This window comes from Portunus trituberculatus, chromosome 43, assembly GCF_017591435.1.
Source record: "Portunus trituberculatus isolate SZX2019 chromosome 43, ASM1759143v1, whole genome shotgun sequence".
Classification (NCBI taxonomy): Eukaryota; Metazoa; Arthropoda; class Malacostraca; order Decapoda; family Portunidae; genus Portunus; species Portunus trituberculatus.
This window is the reverse complement of record NC_059297.1, coordinates 14,374,411-14,394,153: the sequence shown is the minus strand read 5'-3', so window position 1 is coordinate 14,394,153 and position 19,743 is coordinate 14,374,411. Positions and strand designations below refer to the sequence as shown.

At 40.8% G+C, this 19,743-nt stretch overlaps 1 protein-coding gene across 6 annotated transcripts in view; it reads left to right on the top strand.

Annotated features, from left to right (window-relative positions):
• Positions 1–19,743, top strand: part of LOC123518450 (rho guanine nucleotide exchange factor 7-like) — a 59,610-nt gene that overhangs the window by 10,919 nt on the left and 28,948 nt on the right. For 5 of the 6 annotated variants that reach the window (XM_045279264.1, XM_045279263.1, XM_045279262.1 and 2 more), the window contains exons 2-8: positions 11,335–11,495; positions 13,045–13,171; positions 13,717–13,897; positions 14,742–14,960; positions 15,203–15,401; positions 18,329–18,553; positions 19,185–19,263. In XM_045279264.1, coding sequence (XP_045135199.1) covers positions 11,424–11,495; positions 13,045–13,171; positions 13,717–13,897; positions 14,742–14,960; positions 15,203–15,401; positions 18,329–18,553; positions 19,185–19,263 — 1,102 coding nt within the window. In that variant the 5' untranslated portion in view covers positions 11,335–11,423. The remainder of the gene's footprint in view (positions 1–11,334; positions 11,496–13,044; positions 13,172–13,716; positions 13,898–14,741; positions 14,961–15,202; positions 15,402–18,328; positions 18,554–19,184; positions 19,264–19,743) is intronic. The other variant, XM_045279265.1, reaches the window with a different exon arrangement.

Genomic DNA, 19,743 nt, shown 5'->3' with positions numbered 1-19,743 from the left:
AGGCTCGAGCTTTTAGTCGTCAGGTTTTGTTTCTAGAGCAGATGATTTGAAATTTAAGGAAAATGCAGAGCACGGTGGTCACTGCAGCCCCCCCCACACACACAGGTAATAAAGCGGTGCATATTATTATTTAACACAGTAAAGAACCCCAACCTAATGCCTCCCTCCCTCCTCTCTACATCTTTCCCCTGCCTCACCCGGCACAATGCTGGTGCGGCTCCGACCGCCACCTTCCCCACCCGGTGTATTTTTCGCTGACACGTTTTTTTATTATTTTTTTTTTTCTCTCTCTCTTGAGGCGGTGTTTGGGTGTGTTCCAAGTGATGTTATGCCTCTCCCGGCCGCCCTAGTGATGCTTGTTGCCGTGTGGTGCAGCTGTGGTGGCGGTGATGGTGGTGCTGTTATCATATTTTTTGACAAGTACGAGAAGAAATACCAGTTATTTTTTTTATAGTCTTTACACGGAGAACTACGCTGGTAGATTAATAAGATACATAAGTAAGATGCTTAGGAAGTTCGGGGGAGAGCCATGGCCTAGAATTTTGATGATCTTAACCCCTTCAGTACCATGACACGTTTCCATATTCATTCCGCTTACGTTTGATGATTTTATACAGCTTCATGTCGGGGATTAGAATTGTGAAGACTGTCCATTATTCTTCTGACTTCCATAAACCCTTCCTAATGTCGATAAAATGGTCTAATCATACCTAAAACTCATGATAAAAATGCGTCTCAGTACTGAATGAGTAAAGAACTGTAATAGTGAAGACTGGCCATTGATCTTCTGACCTCCATAAACCCTTCCTAATGTCGATAAAATGGTCTAATCATACCCAAAACTCATGATAAAAATGCGTCTCAGTACTGAATGGGTTAAAAACTGCATTCCCAAACGTTTCGCCGTCTTTACTTTGATCCCTTTTTGACAGATTCCTTTGGAAGTTACAGAGGAACTGGGGACGAGGAAGAGGGTGTCTCAAAGATGCTTTAGTGAATAATAGAGTAAACCTTCAAGAATTCTCCTTATCGGTACCCTCCACGAGAACCTGGCTGCTATTTCCTATGGCTTTAATGCAGTGTTTCTTAAAGTGTGGTCCGCGGACCCCCAGGGGTCCGTGGAATGTTCCAAGGGGTCCGCAGGATAATTTTTAATATCGATTTCAGTCAAATTTTCGGCCAAAACGTCATAAATTCCTATTTTTGTAGCACCAAATGAAAAATTGTATGCAAAATTATCAATGTTGTGGAAATTATGTTAAGCAAAATATAAACATTTATTTTGAAGATAAGCTAGTAATAAATAATTCAGTTGTAATTTCAGTATATTATGACCTGCAAACACTTTCAAACTCAAGAGGAAAATTATAATAATAAAGGGTCCGCTACATGAGTAATTTTAATAAAAGGGGTCCGCTGCACAAAAAAGTTTAAGAAACACTGCTTTAATGCAAACAGTCCTTATCATAGAACAAAGCATTTTTATGTCGATGGAGGCAGAAAGGGCAAGGCGAGAGAAAAGACGAGGTGGTGTGGGGATAGTGTGGCTCGTGTTGAGTGAAGAATGGCAGGTGTTGGTGTACTTTTTTGGTGTGAATGCTGTTATTAATAGCGTTTCATCCTACATGGTGTGAACTAGACGGGTTAATCCCTTTAGTACTGAAACACATTTTTACCATGAGTTTGGTTATGATTAGACGATTTTATATACAATAGAAAGCATTGTATGGAGGACAGAAGATTAATGGCCAAAGTCTTCACTATTTTAGTACCCACATATTTTCTGAAGCTGAATAAAGTCACTAAATAGTAAGCAGAATGAATATGAAAATGCGTCATGGTTCTAAAGGGGTACAGCCTTTTTTGAGGGGTGGGAGGGAGTTGGCGGGGAAAAGCTAAATAAAACTCGCTAATTTGCAGCTCGATATTTACCTCAGTTATCCATAATCTTCCCGTCACGATAATCTTTGAGTGGCACGTGTCATAATTTTCTACTTTTTATTACTGAGTTTTGTGGTTGTAGTGCTGCTTAGTGAAAGAGAGAGAGAGAGAGAGAGAGAGAGAGAAAAAAATATATATGACTTGTATTACCTTATTTATCCCGCTATTGTCAATCCACCACCACCACCACCAGCCTCTTTATACAGTACCACAACAGAACTAATGCCTTACTCAACTTCCACGTACCTCTTCCCACAGCCCTTCTATTCCAGGCCAGCTGAACAAAACACCCGTCTCATCTCCCTCGTATACTTCTCTGCCTAGCCTTCCTCATAGCATTATTAGAGAGAGAGAGAGAGAGAGAGAGAGAGAGAGAGAGAGAGAGAGAGAGAGTTTAATGTTCAAGGGCATGGGAGAACATATTTCTCGCGGGGCATCACAAACTTTACAATTGGCAAACGTGGTTCTCTTGTGCACCTGCCAGATGAACCTGTAACCCATTTGAAGCATCCCAGCCACACACACACACACACACACACACACACACACACACACACACACACACACACACACACACACACACACACACACACACACACACACACACACTCTCTCTCTCTCTCTCTCTCTCTCTCTCTCTCTCTCTCTCTCTCTCTCTCTCTCTCTCTCTCTCTCTCTCTCGTGTTATTCTTGGTTTGCGGTATTCAGTTACATAGCAAAGGCCACACCAGAATTGTAATCAGGCAATGTCATGGAGCTCAGGTATAGTTACCAAAAAGCAGACTTGAGTGACGTCGCCAGAGAGGCACTGTGAGCTGTGTTAGGAGGTGTTGCGTTATTTTTAAAGGTGTTTTTCATGGTAAGGTTATTTTTCATGGTGGTGGTAGTTAATGGTTTCTCTCTCTCTCTCTCTCTCTCTCTCTCTCTCTCTCTCTCTCTCTCTCTCTCTCTCTCTCTCTCTCTCTCTCTCTCTCTCTCTCTCTCTCTCTCTCTCTCTCTCTCTCTCTCTCTCTCTCTCTCTCTCTCTCGAACATTCCATCTCTATCAGTCACTCCATCTTCCCGCCGCCTTTCATCTGCCACTTCCATTTTGTCTCCATCTTTTTCTTCACCTTCCTTTTTCTTACCTTCCCTTCTTTTATCTTTCTTTATTCCTCCTTACTTGTATCCACATTTCTTTTTCTTTTCATTCTTATCAGTCTCTATTTGCCCACTCCCTTGTCTTTTCTCTGCTCTCACCACCTTCTTCTCTATCTCCCCTCTTCCTCTCCTATTTTCTCTCTTTAAGGAAACACGTTGAATGGTTGTGGAGGAGAAAGAGGCGGCAAATATGCTGGTATGGGGGTAACAATGTGGTGGAGAGACGGAGAGGAAGAAGTGAGGGAGAGGTCGGAGTGATTTAGTATGTTGGGGAAGGAGTGAGGGAGGTGTTGGGGAAGGCGAGATTACTAGGTTAGTTTGGCTTGCGTTGGGGGAAACAGAGAGGTAGGAGGGAGGCAGGAAGGGAGTTTAACCTGGTATGTTTATAAAGTTTGGAAGATAGAACGAAGGAGGTTTTTGGGATAGGAAGAGGCAGATTGTGCGTGATGCTGCTGTGTCGGAGAGTGAGGAAGAGGAGATATTGAGGAAGTGTAGGAAAGAAAAAAAAATAGTGCATCTGAGTGTTGAGAAAGTGATAGATGGAAGAAGGAGGAGTAAGAGGGAGAGGATATGGTTGAATCACGAGTATTGAAGAAAAGATGACGGGTTTAGAATAAATTACTTTGCTCTGAATACAGAAGAGGAACACAGATGAACACAAGGAAAGAACAAATAGCCACGTGCACATTTTACCTTACTAGCTTGTTGGTGATGAGCAACAACAACAATTTTAATCCAAAGTAAGAAGCGTAAGAACATTATTAGGATGACATATATGAGTTGATAGGTAAAGGGAAATCTGTGAGAGGAATGTGGTGTTTTAACTAATGTTTCGTAAGGGGACGTGGAGAAGGGGGAGAGCGGATAGAGGTGGCTAAAGGAATGAGAACGGAAGGTTTGAGAAGTAAATTTAGTATGGAGAAGTGGGAAGAGTAACGAAATGAGTGCACGTAACCCAGCCTGTTGGAGGTACGTACGGGTGGGGAGAAGGTGGGAGAGGTGATGTAACCTACTGGGGAGGTGGGAATGAGGATAGGGGGTGTAACATATGTGTCTGCGATGGCAAGGAGAAGAGGAGAGAGAGAGAGAGAGAGAGAGGGGGGGGATTCATCAGCCGCACTTAAGGGAGCAATGACCTGTTCCTTTTCTTTTATGCTCGCTTTAAAGATAACACACACACACACACACACACACACACACACACACACACACACACACACACACACACACACACACACACACACACACACACACACACAGCAAAGAAAACGTTACTCATCTTGTCATTCGTTCCTAGAAGAGAAAAAAAAAAAAAAAAGGACAGGTGGCTGCTCCCTTGTACTCTGTCCCCTTGACACCTCTGACACCTCCTCATCTTCCTCCCATTCCTCCCCTTTCTCTTGTCCTTTTTCATCCTATCTCGCTGCCATTTCACTTGTAAGCTGCTCATCTCCTCCAGTCACATCTCGCAGCTTCCACTTTCCACCCACGCCTCTGCCCTCATACCTTCTCTCCCCGTCCCTTCACCCCATCTCTTGCTACCAGTGTCGGCCCAGAAGCGTCAGAGATAAAAATAATAGCGAATATGTAGTATCATAACTGTCTAGCTTGTATATGTCTGTTTGTATAGCAGTGTTTTGTCTAATAGGTTATCTCGCGTACCTGTTTACACTCCCCTGATACACATGGCTGCTGCTACTGAACTCGTGACCGGGTTGTTCAATGGTACTGTGCTTGGCTCGTGGTCTAAATATCACGAGTTGGATCCTTGGGCCGCATTCTTGAGGGAAGAAAAAAAGAAGATAAATAAATATGTGGCGTCATACTTTATTAATTTTTTTTCTATATGTTCTAGTGGAAATTATGGAGATTTTTATGGATTTTATCGTGATTTTAGTGATAGTTTTATGAGCGGATGGATCGTCAGCGGGAAAACTGCCTTGAGAACAGGGACTGATCGACTCTCTTGCCTTTGAAAATTGTCCTGGTGAGAGGCTAAAGTGTTTCAAGGGCCGTGGGTCGAGGCGTTACTATCTAGGTGGGTGGAGAGACAGCAGCCAGCAGCGTTCTTTCTTAACCTCTTCAGTACCATGATGCGTTTCCATATTCATTCTGCTTACTATCTGGTGATTTTATACAGCTGCAGAAACTTATGTGGGGGGATTGAAATAGGGAAGACTGCGGCCATTAATCTTCTGACCTCCGTGGAGTCTTCCTAATGTCAATAAAATGGTCTAATCGCACAGAAATCTCAAGGTGAAAATGTGTTCCAGTGTATTGAAGGGATTAAACTCTGCCGTAGGATCTTGTTGCATCGCCATAACTCAACCCATGCATATCCACCTTCTTGTGAATTTGCAAAACAGATGGAGCCTTCCTTACCACTTCCGCGGCACCTCACTGTTAGATAACGAAACACCGGCCATGTCACGAATGCTGGAGTTCTTTTTCATCGTCGTCGTATGCAGTATTGTATTGTCTTCCTTCTTCTTCTTTCTTACCGTCGTCATACTTATTCTCTTCCTTCTTTTCGTCATATTTATTGTCTTCCTTTTCTACTTTTTCGTTGTCATCGTTGTATTTATCCTCTTTTCTCTTTTTTCTTCTTCTTTTCGTTGTGTTATCTTTTTTTTCTTCGCCTTCTTTTTTTTTTCCTTCGGTTTTAGTTGGACAGTTTTCCGAAGTGACCAATAATTTCTATCTTTACTTTTTCAGTTCCTGTTATTTAATTTCCCTCTTCCTCGTATCAAATCTGCCTTGTTTTCCTTTCATCTCTCAGTAAGTAATCTCGAGGTCTTTCTTGCCTTCTTTTATTATTTCTTCATTCTTATCTTCCATCTTCACAGTTTACATCCCTTTCCTCTTTCATCTATTTGAATACTCTCCTCTCCCTTCCTTCCATTCCTTTCTCTCACTTTCTCTCTTCTATCTCCTTCTCACCCTCTCATATTCTCTCCCTCCTATTCCCTCCTCTCCTTCCATCTCCTCTCCTTTCTGTTACTTTCCTTCCTCCCATCTCTCTCTCTCTCTCTCTCTCTCTCTCTCTCTCTCTCTCTCTCTCTCTCTCTCTCTCTCTCTCTCTCTCTCTCTCTCTCTCTCTCTCTCTCTCCTCTCCTTTCCCTTCCACCCTATCTTCTCTCCCCTAATCGCTTCCCTCACTCCCTCTCGGCATTCGCGTCAGTGTTATGCCGCCCCTGTAGCCTCGTCAAGATAAGCCTTTGAGAAGTGAGGAGCAGAAGCCGTATTACGTAGATGTGTTGTGCACCACCACGAACACATAACTGCGTCATCTGTAGGAAGGTGACGCGCGCCCACTGTATACCTGAATGAAGCTATTAACGTGAAAAATTAAGTATAAGCTTATGGTCTCTCTCTCTCTCTCTCTCTCTCTCTCTCTCTCTCTCTCTCTCTCTCTCTCTCTCTCTCTCTCTCTCTCTCTCTCTCTCTCTCTCTCTCTCTCTCTCTCTCTCTCTCTCTCTCTTTCTTATGTATACAGTTTACATCATATTTAAAGAGTATGTCACCACTATCTTATATAGCTTATAATGACAACTTGGAGATTAAAGGCTACATAGTTATTGTTGCCTATCTTATCTCTCTCTCTCTCTCTCTCTCTCTCTCTCTCTCTCTCTCTCTCTCTCTCTCTCTCTCTCTCTCTCTCTCTCTCTCTCTCTCTCTCTCTCTCTCTCTCTCAAAGCCAACCTTACTAATTTTTCCTACTTTTTTTTATTAGATTTTTCTTATCTTATTTCACTCTTCTTATATTCTAGCTAATCCATGAGTGAGGAAGATAAGAGCATATGGTTATGGACGTTTTAATACAGAGGTAGTCACGTATATGCACCTGCTGGCTTCTTGTAATGTCCCTTGATGTTCCTATTTAGTTAGACCGTTTCGTGAGTTACAGTTATTGATGGATAATGACAAATGATTCTTAACCTCTTCAGTACCACGACGCGCTTCCATATTCATTCTGCTTAATATTTAGCGATTATTTACAGCTTCATAAATTCATGTGGGGAGGGGGAAGATTGCAATAGTGAAGACTGTAGCCATCAATCTTCTCACTTCTATAGAGCCTTTCTAATGTCAGTAAAATTATCTAATCGTACTCAAAGCTCAAGGTTAAAGTGTGTTCCAGTATTGAGGGGGTGTAAATGCTTGGGATTTACGTGTGTGTGTGTGTGTGTGTGTGTGTGTGTGTGTGTGTGTGTGTGTGTGTGTTGTACGTAGTTATAGATAGAGTTACATTTATTTATGAATGATAGATTATTCTGAAGTGCTCAGGATTTACTTGTGTGTGTGTGTCACTTGGCCTTTTGTAGTTTCCTTTTGTTCTCGTGTTGTTTTATGACTCGTAATGCGGTGTGGGTAGTAATAGGTAGAGTATATGAGGGGTGAGATAGGAATGTTACAGCTGGGTAGTGATTGGAGCCTGGTAGAAGAGAGACCCGTATTCAGAAACGCTTTACTCTCACCGCGACTATTTTCAAGGGCCACAGAGATGATTAGCGGGGTTTTTATGAGTGTTTCTCCAGTTAAAGATGTAGAAATTTTATCACTCTGCCTCTAGAACCTTAAAAACACCTTAGCAAACTCGTGTAAATTTAAGTAGACCTTTTGAAATATTGGAAGTGAAGCGCAGAAGTGTCTAGAGTATCAAGTTTGATGGAGTTTGAATTACGTTGTTTGATGTTTTAATGAGATGCTTTACATGAGGAGAACCGATGGGTAAATGACTTGGGTTATTTTCTCTCTCTCTCTCTCTCTCTCTCTCTCTCTCTCTCTCTCTCTCTCTCTCTCTCTCTCTCTCTCTCTCGCATTTGCATCACAGACACTGACTTTCTGCAAATTACGTTCTTTCTCTCACTTATTATTCAGTCTGTGTAAATCTCTGATGATTTTGAGTAAGGAATTAACGAGTAATTAATTAAGCCTTGAGAGCATTATGGAAACTTAAGTGTGTATACATTAATGTGCACTCTCTCTCTCTCTCTCTCTCTCTCTCTCTCTCTCTCTCTCTCTCTCTCTCTCTCTCTCTCTCTCTCTCTCTCTCTCTCTGTCTTTATTTATATCATGTAGGCTTTCCACGGAAATCTATCTATGGGGTAAAGGGGATACTTTATGGGGTACCTCCTATCTCAAAGTCCACCCGCTAGGAAACAGTTGCCCCGAGTGAGGAAGCCCAACCTACACTCGGACATTGGACAGGATTTGAACCCGTGCGCTTGGAGACCCACGCATGGTTCTCTCTCTCTCTCTCTCTCTCTCTCTCTCTCTCTCTCAGGAAATGGAAGTTTTTGTAAGGGAAGAATTTAGTGTGGGAGGTTAGTAGGTACTGTTTTGGTTTAGGAAGCGGGGAGGGGATGGAGGAGGGTTGAGTGAGCGGGCTGCTTTGTGGGGGGCTGGGGTGAGCAGTCGTTGCTTGGGAGGAGGGCGGAGGGGGGGAGAGCAGAGGGTGAGTCTTTCTGTAGAGATTAAAAATAGTGTGTGGAAATGTTATCTCTCTCTCTCTCTCTCTCTCTCTCTCTCTCTCTCTCTCTCTCTCTCTCTCTCTCTGTTGGATCGATATTTTTTCTTTCATATACTTTATTTACTCTGATTTACGTGACTTTATGTGTTCTCCTCCTCCTCCTCCTCCTCCTCCTCCTCCTCCTCCTCCTCCTCCTCCTCCTCCTCCTCCTCCTCCTCCTCCTCCTCCTCCTCCTCCCCCACTAATGACCCAGATTCAGGTAATAAGTAGCTTCCTGTATCACTCAGAGTCACAGAAATAAGAGTCAAGGCCATGGGTTTAGACAGTTCGGAGTCTCACCTCGACTTCTTTTAGTTTAACAGGCTCCATTGGAAGCTATTGGTGATTGTAAGGCTGTTTGAATTAAACTGGTGGGAGGTGAGCAAGAATTCTGCGGACCCGGTTGATCACATCTGTGGTCTTTAACCCTTTCAGTACAATGACACGTTTTCATACTTATTCTGCTTACCATTTGGCGCTTTTATGCAGCTTTGATAACTCATGTGGGGGGATTGAAATAGTGAAGACTGGCCATTAATCTTCTGACCTCCATAGACTTCCTAATGTAAATAAAATCGTCTAATCGTACCCAAAACTTATGATAAAAATGCGTCCCAGTACTGAAGGGGTTGAAATTATTCCTTACGTTGTTTCTACTCTGATGGTGGTGGATGGGTGATGGTTAGAATTAATGGTATCTCTTCTGAGTCTCCTTCCTTTATTCCTCACTGACAAGAAACGAGGCTGCACATGAGATGTGATGCAAAGTTCCTATTACCTTTATGAATCAGACTTAGTTTTCAGTAACGCTTTAAGCATTTATTAACCACTTCAGTACCATGACGCGTTTCTATATTTATTTTGATTACTGTTTGGTGATTTTGTACAGCTTCAGACACTTATGTGGAGGATTAAAATAGTGAAAACTTTGGCCATTAATCCTCTGATCTCCATAGACCCTTCTTAATATCGATAAAATAGTCTAATTGTACACAAATCTTAATGTAAAAATATGTCGCTGTATTGAAGGAGTTAATTATATTTTCAAGGGTATTAGTCTGGTTCTCCTTCTTTCCCCATTAATGATGCAGATTCATTGTTAAAACCACTAAAATCATTATTAAGGTCTGACTGAATGATTTCGAGAGAGAGAGAGAGAGAGAGAGAGAGAGAGAGAGAGAGAGAGAGAGAGGGGGGAACTGAATGAATCAAAGGACCAGAAGAGTGGGAAGAGGAAGAGTAGGAGGAGTCTCTGCTATCAAAGTGATTTCCTCCTCCCTCTTTCCTTTCTCCCTCCCTTGGCTTCTCCCCTCCACCTTCCCGTGTGTCGAGGGGAGGGACACGGCGTTCTCTCTCAGTTGCGCCCGATATTTCCTGGCACACCTGAGGCACCTCCCCTTTCCCCTCTACCCCTTCCCTTGCCCCCTCTCTCTGTTTACCACCCTTTCCCCTCTCATTTCTCGTACCTTCCGATCTTTTGCTCCACCCTCTGTTGTCATTGTATTATCTCTTCGTGTCTCTCTCTCTCTCTCTCTCTCTCTCTCTCTCTCTCTCTCTCTCTCTCTCTCTCTCTCTCTCTCTCTCTCTCGAAATCGTATAATCTGACGTTAATAATGATTTCAGAGAGAGAGAGAGAGAGAGAGAGAGAGAGAGAGAGAGAGAGAGAGAGAGAGAGACTGACTGACTGACTGACTGACTGACTGCATACGTATATACAGTAGATAAATACTGGGATCTCGGCCAACATCGGAAGCTAAAAAATAATGCGTGCTCTTACACACACACACACACACACACACGCGCGCGCGCAAGTCTTGCCATTCATAGCTACGCACTCATCGAGGAGGGGGGATGGGAGTTTGCAATGAAGGGAGGTGAGGTGAGGGAATGAGCAGATGGTAGTAGAGGAAGGCGCGTTTGATGGAAGAGGGACGTGGTTGAGAGGGGGAAATAGACAAGGAAGAGGAAGCATATACTAATGGTGACTCCGTGTGGGTAGGGAATGAGGGGGGGGTTTAGGTAGGAATGGAGCGTGATGAAGAGGTGTGCAGGGTGAGGGGAGGGTGGTACTAGTGGTGATGCTGCAGGTGGGCACTTTGGGTACATCAGGTTAACAAGATGACTAAAATTAGAGGTGACATTCCTTATCAGCGCACCTTGACATTTCTCAGCCTCGTTTTTCGCACCTTCGACTTAGCGTGTTCATACATACATACATACATAACATATTATCCCCATGACTTAATAAAAACTCGTCTTTCGTGGAAGTTCTGTACAACTCTTCTCCAAGTTTGATGTTTATAATGCTTTGACATCCCAGAAACCTTGCCGTAGGTAGTTGAATATCCCATTATTGTTTGTGTATATATAAACTCTCTCTCTCTCTCTCTCTCTCTCTCTCTCTCTCTCTCTCTCTCTCTCTCTCTCTCTCTCTCTCTCTCTCTCTCTCTCTCTCTCTCATTCCATTCGTTCATTCATTCATTCACTCACTCACTCACTCACTCACTCACTCACTCACTCACTCCCATTTAATTGATTAATTCATTCATTTGTTCATTTACTGACTGACTGATTCACACTCACTCACTCACTCTCTCAGCTAGGTTACCTAGTAGAGGAAAGGCTCACCAGTACAGTGTCTCCATGTTTTGGACAGCCTCAGATGAAGGCCTTGAAGGGGAGAAGGAAGGAAAGAAGGAGTAAGAATAAGAGTAAACTTTAATTTTCCATTGCCTTTTCTAGGTATCATCCTGGAGGGAAGGAGAAGAAGCAGAAGAGAAGCATAGACGAGCAGCGCGTCACTGTGCTGTGGTGGCGGTGGCAGTGGCACCATGGCAGAGAACAGTGGGTCGGTGTTGGTGGTGGAGGCCCTGTACTCCTTCAGGGGCAAGAACAATGATGAGGTGAGAGAGAGAGAGAGAGAGAGTGAGAGTACAGAAGAATAAGTAGGAACAGATATACTAGAAGACATTTTGGTGTATAATGAGGATATGTGTTTAATCTTTTTACTGGTACTAAAGGTGGGTTCACATGTGCCAATTTGTGACTGATATTTTATGTATGTAGAGTTTCTGACTCATCCCTTCTAGTTGGAAAGTGTCACACGTAGCGCCTGGAAAGTATCGACTAGTTGGCACCTTGATGGGAAGTGAATGTAACAGCTACCCACCAAGATGTCTTCCTCCAGTGACGACACTGAAGCTGTGGTTGCTCTTCTTTTGGCGTACCAGAAGAGTCAACAGAAAAGAAAATGCCTGTGGATATGTCACTGGCTAAGTAGAAGGAAAGAAAGGAGTGTCTACCACACTCTAAATTAGCCTACATTTCTCATAAGAAAATTGTTGATCGTAAGAAGATTGCACAGTTGCGACCATATAAAATCCTGACAAGTCTTCAATCCTCACCTCCAACAACATCCTGCATTGAGGGAAAGAGTTCTTGTAGATGGCAGCTACTTTGTCGAACGACGATTTGTGCAAGCTTTCTTTACTGTATAATTAATTTCTGAGGTCCCAGATGTGTTCTTTTTCCCTCACCAACTCTGACATCTTCTCTATATCTAGAGACCACATTTTCAAAGCTTACTCCGTGACGTCACAACATAAATAAAGTTGCAGATCGACTAGCAAGACCAACATGTTGGTCTTGTTTTGCGACTACTTTCTGCAGTCACAAGACACTGATTGTGAGGCAGAAACTCTATGTATGTAAAATATCAGTTGCAAATTGGCACATATCAACCCACCTTAAGAATGTAAGAAAGTAAGAATGTAAGAAAAGCTGCCAGAAGTCATTAAGCCTACATGTGGCAGTCTGTGTGAAAGAACAAGAGAGAGAGAGAATTATTTCTACATAAAGACCATTTATATCTTATTTTCCATGTTTAATGTTTTTTTTTTTATTATTTATTTTATATGTGAGTGTACTTGTAACAGTTGTCTTCTTACCAGCCTCACTATATTCAGTTACAATCCTGTTAATGCTACTTACTTCAGATGTTCTATAGTTTTATTTACTAGTTTCTTTCATGTACATCACTTAATTATTATATACTATGCACTATCCTTTTGATGTTACTTACCTTGAATATACTTTATTTTTATTCACACATTTTATTAATATGCACTGCAATATTATTATGTACTGAAAACTAATAAGATATAGTAGTTTTCTTTCCTATTTGCAAAGTGACTTGGGGAAGATTGATACCTGTATTTTGTTCTTCTATGTCTAATGATTATCAGTCTTTTTGTGTATCTGCCTGTATAACTGTGACCTTCATTGGGTCATCTTGTACAACCCTGATAAGTATTCTTCATTGTCCTTCAAGAGGGATATTTTAAGGCACATCCTCCTACTTTGGATAATCCATTTGGCTGTTCTCTTCAGTGGTGTTTTTTTGTCACCATGGTTCCTTAAAAGTAGATTATCATAATTGTTTTTCCTGTTCAGCTATGCTTCACGAAAGGGGACCTGATCACAGTAACCCAGCGAGAGGAGGGAGGCTGGTGGGAAGGCACTCTGGGAGACAAGACAGGATGGTTCCCCTCCAACTATGTGCGGGAGTACAAACCACAGGGTAAGTGATGGAAGAACTGCTTACCTTCCAGCCATTCATTGGTTATGTATCTGATTGCATGTATAGTTTAACTGTGACTATTGTACTGAGGAATTTGATGTTTTGATCTAATTTTAGATTGAGCTATTTTCTATTTTGCTTTATATTTTTGCAACTGTTCATTGACTTGTTTTAGCCATTGAAATAATATCTAAGAGATAATTTTATAATGTAATAGATGCCAACTCTGAACTAATTACATTAACCGGGTTATTTTGTGTTTTGTGTCAGGTAACGGAGGGCCTAATATTATGTTAATACAAAGGAATAATATGATAATGTGATGGAAAGTTTAACATTTTTGTCAATGTGTGCAGGAAACTATGACTGTTTTTTTTTATTTATGCTGTAGAGAACTTAATTGTGATCTGAAAGTAATGTATCTTAGTTATATAGTGCAAAGTGATTGTATTGAGATAATTTGTTTGAAGATAATACAAAATTTGTCATTGATTTATTCCCTTGCATAGCATTCCATATCTTTGCTGACTCTTGCTATGTTCCAGAAGGCGCTCCACTCTCTCCTCAACTTGTGGAGGAGGAACTGCTCAGCCCACAGCACAGTCAGCAGCAGCAGGTGTACCGCAGCCTAGTGTTCAAAGATATACTAGAATCAGAGCGAGCACACCTGGGAGACCTCCAGAGCCTTATTGCCTCTTACCTGGGAGGTCTTCGCAAGTCTGATGTGTGAGTGAAGTGTACAGAGATGAGCAGGGTCAATCGTGTGTTATGGTGCTGGGATGAAAGGAAATTACATTAGCAGGAATGAGGAGAAGGAGTAGTATATTGTGTTAGATTATAAGAAAAGCAGTCTAGGATATGTAAGTTGCAGTCTGGCATTTAAATTTGATGAAATTAACTTTATTTGTAGAACTTTTTTACATAACTAAGAAAAGTTATGTAAATATTAAAGGTAAGTAATGAAGTTGATTTAACTATTCAAAAATATAAAACTACAGTGTCACTGATAAGAGGAGCTAATTCATTTTTACAGCCAAGTGACAAGATATCAATTGATTAGCTCAAAGGAAACTTGTGTAAATATTGTGACAACAATTCTATGCTCATTTGGTAATAAGAAATAATCATGTCATGCATTTTAAATCTGTTGCTTTGTACTAAGGTAGATGGTACATAATGTGATTAGACTCTCATCATTGACTGCCTGAGACCAATCCTGCTTCTCTGTGAGGGGTGTCTGGTATTTTGTTCTGTGTTTGTAACTATCTCACTTATGCCCCCCTCAAATAAATTTATCTTCAGAGAATTTTTTTATGGGCTTAATTTCTTTACTTCTCTCAATAGCTGCTTATTCATCACTTTACACTACACCAGTAGCTGTTTATACTTCACTTTATACAATAGCAACTTATTACTTAACATATTAATAGCTGTATCTCTCATCTTGCACTACACCAACTTCTTTTCTTATCCCAATATATCTTTTCTTATTCCATTATCTGTTTTTTCTTTATCATACATGACATTGATTATTTTAGACACTCTTCAGCTCATGCCATACCAACTCCAGGTTAACAGAGGCTGAATACAAGCAGATGGTGGGCAATTTGGAGGAGGTGGCAGTAGCTCACTCCAATCTTGTCACTGCACTTGAGGAACAAAGTGAGCGGCCATCAAGAGAACAGCGCATTGGGGGAGCCTTCCTTACCCTTGCACCTCACATCCAGAACGTCCACCAAACCTACTGCAGTAACCACCCAAGGGCTGTGTGCATCTTGGAAAAACACAAGTGAGTCTTGTGAATTTGAACCAAAGAAGACAGTAGTATTCGTATGATGGGAAATAGGAATCTTAGAAGAAGTTGTTAGCATAATAGAGAAGTGAAGTAAAAGAAGTTAAACAAATGGAGGAAACATATATGAAGATTCTACCAGAGTAATGGGTGTATATAGACCATAAAACATTTAATCAATGATTGTAAATGGAAAATGGGCAATAATGAAAGTGTTAATTATTGTTTTACTTGTGCAGGGATGAGTTGGGTAGCTTCATGGAGAGCCAAGGAGCACCAAGACCTGGCATCATGTTCCTCACCACAGCACTCAGTAAGCCCTTCCGACGCCTTGACAAGTACACTGGCATGCTTCAGGAGTACCAGCGCCACTTGGAGGAGGGACATCCAGACCGTGGTGACACTCAGCGCTCATCACACGTGTACAAGGAATTGGCTGTGAGTATTTTTGTGTACAGGTTTGAAATTATCATCATTGTTATCATCATTATCACTATCACCATAAATAGCAGCATTTGCCATGATACATAGGAATTATGTATAACCAGCCACAAGGGAAAAAGACTGTCCTTTATGTCTAAAGTCTTCTTTTGCAGCCTTGTAATACCTCTAGAGCCCATTATTTTTTACTTGTTATAGAAATGACAAGTCCTATTCAAGTTTACTGTCAGAGAAGGTTCAATGAAATCTGTTGATGACCAGTCTTGGCACATGTTACAGTCAATGTTATCATCAGTTCCTTGCTCCTTCTCTTGAAAATGCCACCTTGGGATGGATATGACTTATGTGCCTCAGGGATATTTTGTCCATACACATCACATTTCCTCCCCCTTGTATATTTTTGCACTGTTCGCAAACTAAGATAGGCTTTCTTTTCTCACTTGCACTTCTTTTACCTTTACTTCCTTTTGCCATTGATTCTGTGTCGTATTGCCCCTTCCTATTCTGTCCATGTAGTCTAACCATCTGAAGGTGTTGTATGTCTACACTGTAGTTTGTCAACTACTGTACAACTCACTCCTTCATCTTTGATAGATATTCCAGACCTCTCATTGGATTCACTATCTATCTTATTGACACCACACCACAAACACTTTCAAATATTGCCTCTCTTGCCAGAATCCCATATTGTTGAGCTTCATTTTACATCTGGTTATCTCATTTATGTAATTTGGCATTGCTCTGCTATCATGGATTGCCTTCTTTATCCTCATAGTCACTGGGTTTTTCCCCCATCATTGTACAGCCCAAAGATCCTGCCACTTTCCTCTCATGTAATGTTTTCTCTTGTATTTCTCCCTCCATACTTTCATGTTTGCACAGGATCGAACCAAGGTATTTGAATTCATCCTCCTATTACATAATGTCAATTCATGTAGATTTCACATCCCTTCTTGGATTCTGTCTTCAGTGTATAGCAGATTCTGAATTCCTACATACCTTGCTTTTCCTTTGGTAAGACCAATCTCTTATTATCTTTTCACTATTTACTTTCAAGATCTACAGCTGACAAATGATATCACTATCTAACTCTTTTTCAGACCAATTCATTTTCAGCTATCAGTACAATACAATCTGCAAGCATCATTGTACTCAGCTTTCATTCAACATCATATGCACACAGTTCCACCCTAATATAATCAACGCAAACAGCCATGCTTGAAGTGAAGTGTTTGTTGTTTAATAGTCCTGTGTGATTCAATATAAAAACCCTGTCTTTCATCTCTTACAAATCTGACTATGAAAAAAAAAACCATGAATATCCATAGTGACTTTTTGTCACATATTCTGTAGCTTTCACCCAGTTCCTCATTCTCTTCAACACTTGCATGTGAATCTTGTAAAGTGCTTTTGCTTTAAGCAATACCCTTTCCTCTAGTCTATACATCCTTTACACATTCCATATTTGTCCAGCACCAACACATTTTTTATTTTATTTATTTATTTATTATTATTTTTTTTTTTTAGGTATTTCAAATATATCCTTCTGTGATGTAATCAGTCCCAGGTCTCATCAGCTCCAGAGCTGCCAGACCATATTTATTTTACACAAGCTGATGTATGGAGGTGATCTGGTTCTTTCCATTCCCCTTACTTTACTTTGTTCTTATGTCACAGTAGCTTTGCACATCTATATCACCACTTTCTTAAATGGGCACATTTACAGTGACCAAGTTCCACTAACAAACTTTCATCTCATATGTATGATCTGCCTTTAAAAACTATAGATAGCCAACATTCAAAATGGGAACTAACAATGAATCTCTCTCTCTCTCTCTCTCTCTCTCTCTCTCTCTCTCTCTCTCTCTCTCTCTCTCTCTCTCTCTCTCTCTCTCTCTCTCTCTCTCTCTCTCTCTCTCTCTCTCTCTCTCTCTCTCTCATCTCTCTCTCTCTCTCTCTCACCTCCATATTTCATCAACTTTACACTGCCAAAACAACTTACAATCACCTTTTCTTTACTTAAGTCACTTTCCTCTCTCTTTAGTGTGGCACCTAGTTTTTTGCGTAGTTCACTTACTACCTTCAGAGTAGGTTGTAGTATACTTATTCCTTTCTAGGCAGTAGTCATATGTCTCATCATAGCCCTTACATCAAGGCACAATTAAAGACATCTATCAACCTTTTAGCATCTCATGATATCTATCTGTTTAGAGCATTGGTTCCCAAACTTTTGCTGAGTGAGTACCACCTGGAGATCCTGTACAGTCCCCTCATATCACCTGGTTCCAGAAGAATGCAACTCCAGCAAATATCAATTTATTCACAAGTAGAATGCATGAATGAACTAACAACAAGGTATGCAACCTAATTTAATGTGAGGAATGCATCTGTTTCCTCTCCACTAGCTGATTGATGCCAGATTATCTTGTGTCAGGCAGTGATAATTTATCTGAAAAATTAATTGAATTGAGCTAAAAATCGTATATGATCCCGAAAGTGTTCATGTGCCACCTGGAAGGCCTATGTGTACCACAGGTTGGGAACCACTGGTCTAGAAGGAAGCTCTACAATCTGATTTTCTGACTTACAAATGCCTCCAGTTATGGAGCTTTTCACAAGAATTCCTAATTTTGGTTTGAATGGAGATAGAAATTATGGGGCATAGAACTGAAATAGTATCAGCTGTGAATTTAATACGTAGCTAGATTTTAGATTTCTTCAAACAAATCCTCATCTAAAGAAATCAGATAATGGAGCTTCAATTGTATATGTTTAATTAAAGCAGTGGCATGATGTAAGTCTGTTGGTTCACATGTTAATTTCTTAGATAATTTTTGATGTATTCCTTTTCACATCTTCATTCCTTCAACTATTTATTTGACTTTTTACTCATATTATTTACCAAGCCCATCTTCAACCCCCAGTCAGTGTGTGGAGCAATACGGCGACAGAAGGAGTTGGAACTGGAGGTGGTGACAGGACGAGTGCATGGCTGGGAGGGTGGAGACAGCCTGGGGACATTAGGGGAGGTACTGCGCATGGGCTCTGTGGCATTGCTTCCTGACCACCGTGACCGTTACTTTGTGCTCTTCCCTGCTATGCTGGTGATGCTCTCTGTCTCACCCAGGATGAGTGCCTTTATCTTTGAGGTAATAGTTCTCTTACTCATATTCCAGTATGGCCTTTCTATGATGATTAATGTTTCGAAGGTCAGGTCATTCTTTTTTCTTTTTCTTTAATTATCTCTCCCTTTACCCCTTTTATCTTCATTGCAAGAGCTTTTCTCTTCGAAACTGAGACAGGAGTGGTTATAAAGTGATGTGGCCATGTCTATGACCAGTAGACTGAAATATCTGTGAAAGGATATTGGTGGTAATGTATTAGGGAGTTATTTTCCAACACCATATTTGTATATAAGAAGAAGTTTCACCAGAATCTTAGAAATTTCTTAGACTTTGAACATGTATAGCAATTTATTCATAAAAGGTACACATATTTAGCTTTGTTACATACACAAAAATGAAAGATGATTTAGAAATGCATTTATTTATGCAGAAATAATTTCATAAAGAAGTTAGAAATTATGTTAATGGTCATATTTATATGTTGCAATGATAAAACAAAGCCAAGGGAAGCATAACTCAATTCTATATTGACCAGTTCTGTGAGACTTTTAAAAGTGCAGCAAAGAAATTCTACCACCTGAACTTTAGAAACATAAAATGTGATTTAATGAGGTTGGTATCTGAGAAATTGTGATATTATGTTTATCATGTACAGGGAAGCTATCCTCTGAGTGGCATCAGTGTGAACTGGTTAGAGGATGGGGACCATTACAAGAATGCCTTTGAGCTGTCAGGTAAGTCTTTACTTGACTTACTAGGCCACCATCAGAGTATAGTGTATAACGTATATGCTGGACTGTAAGACGACTCTGTATATAAGACGATCACCCAATTTTTTAAAGAAAAGTTTAGGTTTTGAGCTATTACCACTATATAAGACTACCCCCTTAACAGTGAAAGGTGTATCATTGACGAGCTGCAATTTGAAGGGCTTGCATGGCGGTATCATGGAAAAATTCACAATCACTGTTCTGCACAGTTCCATGTGTTTCTGAGCTCCAAAATGGCAGGAATATGCATTACTTTCTTTTCTTGATGACACAGGTTTATTGCTGGTGTCTCACTGGGCCCTAGGGAACTGTAACATGGCCGTTCCCTCACTGCCACTGCCGCTAGTTTTGAAATGCAGCCACCCTTGATTTATTGATCCAACAATTAGCTCACACACAAGTACCTTAAAATATAAGGAGTTAAAGAAAGTAAAAATCAAAGCC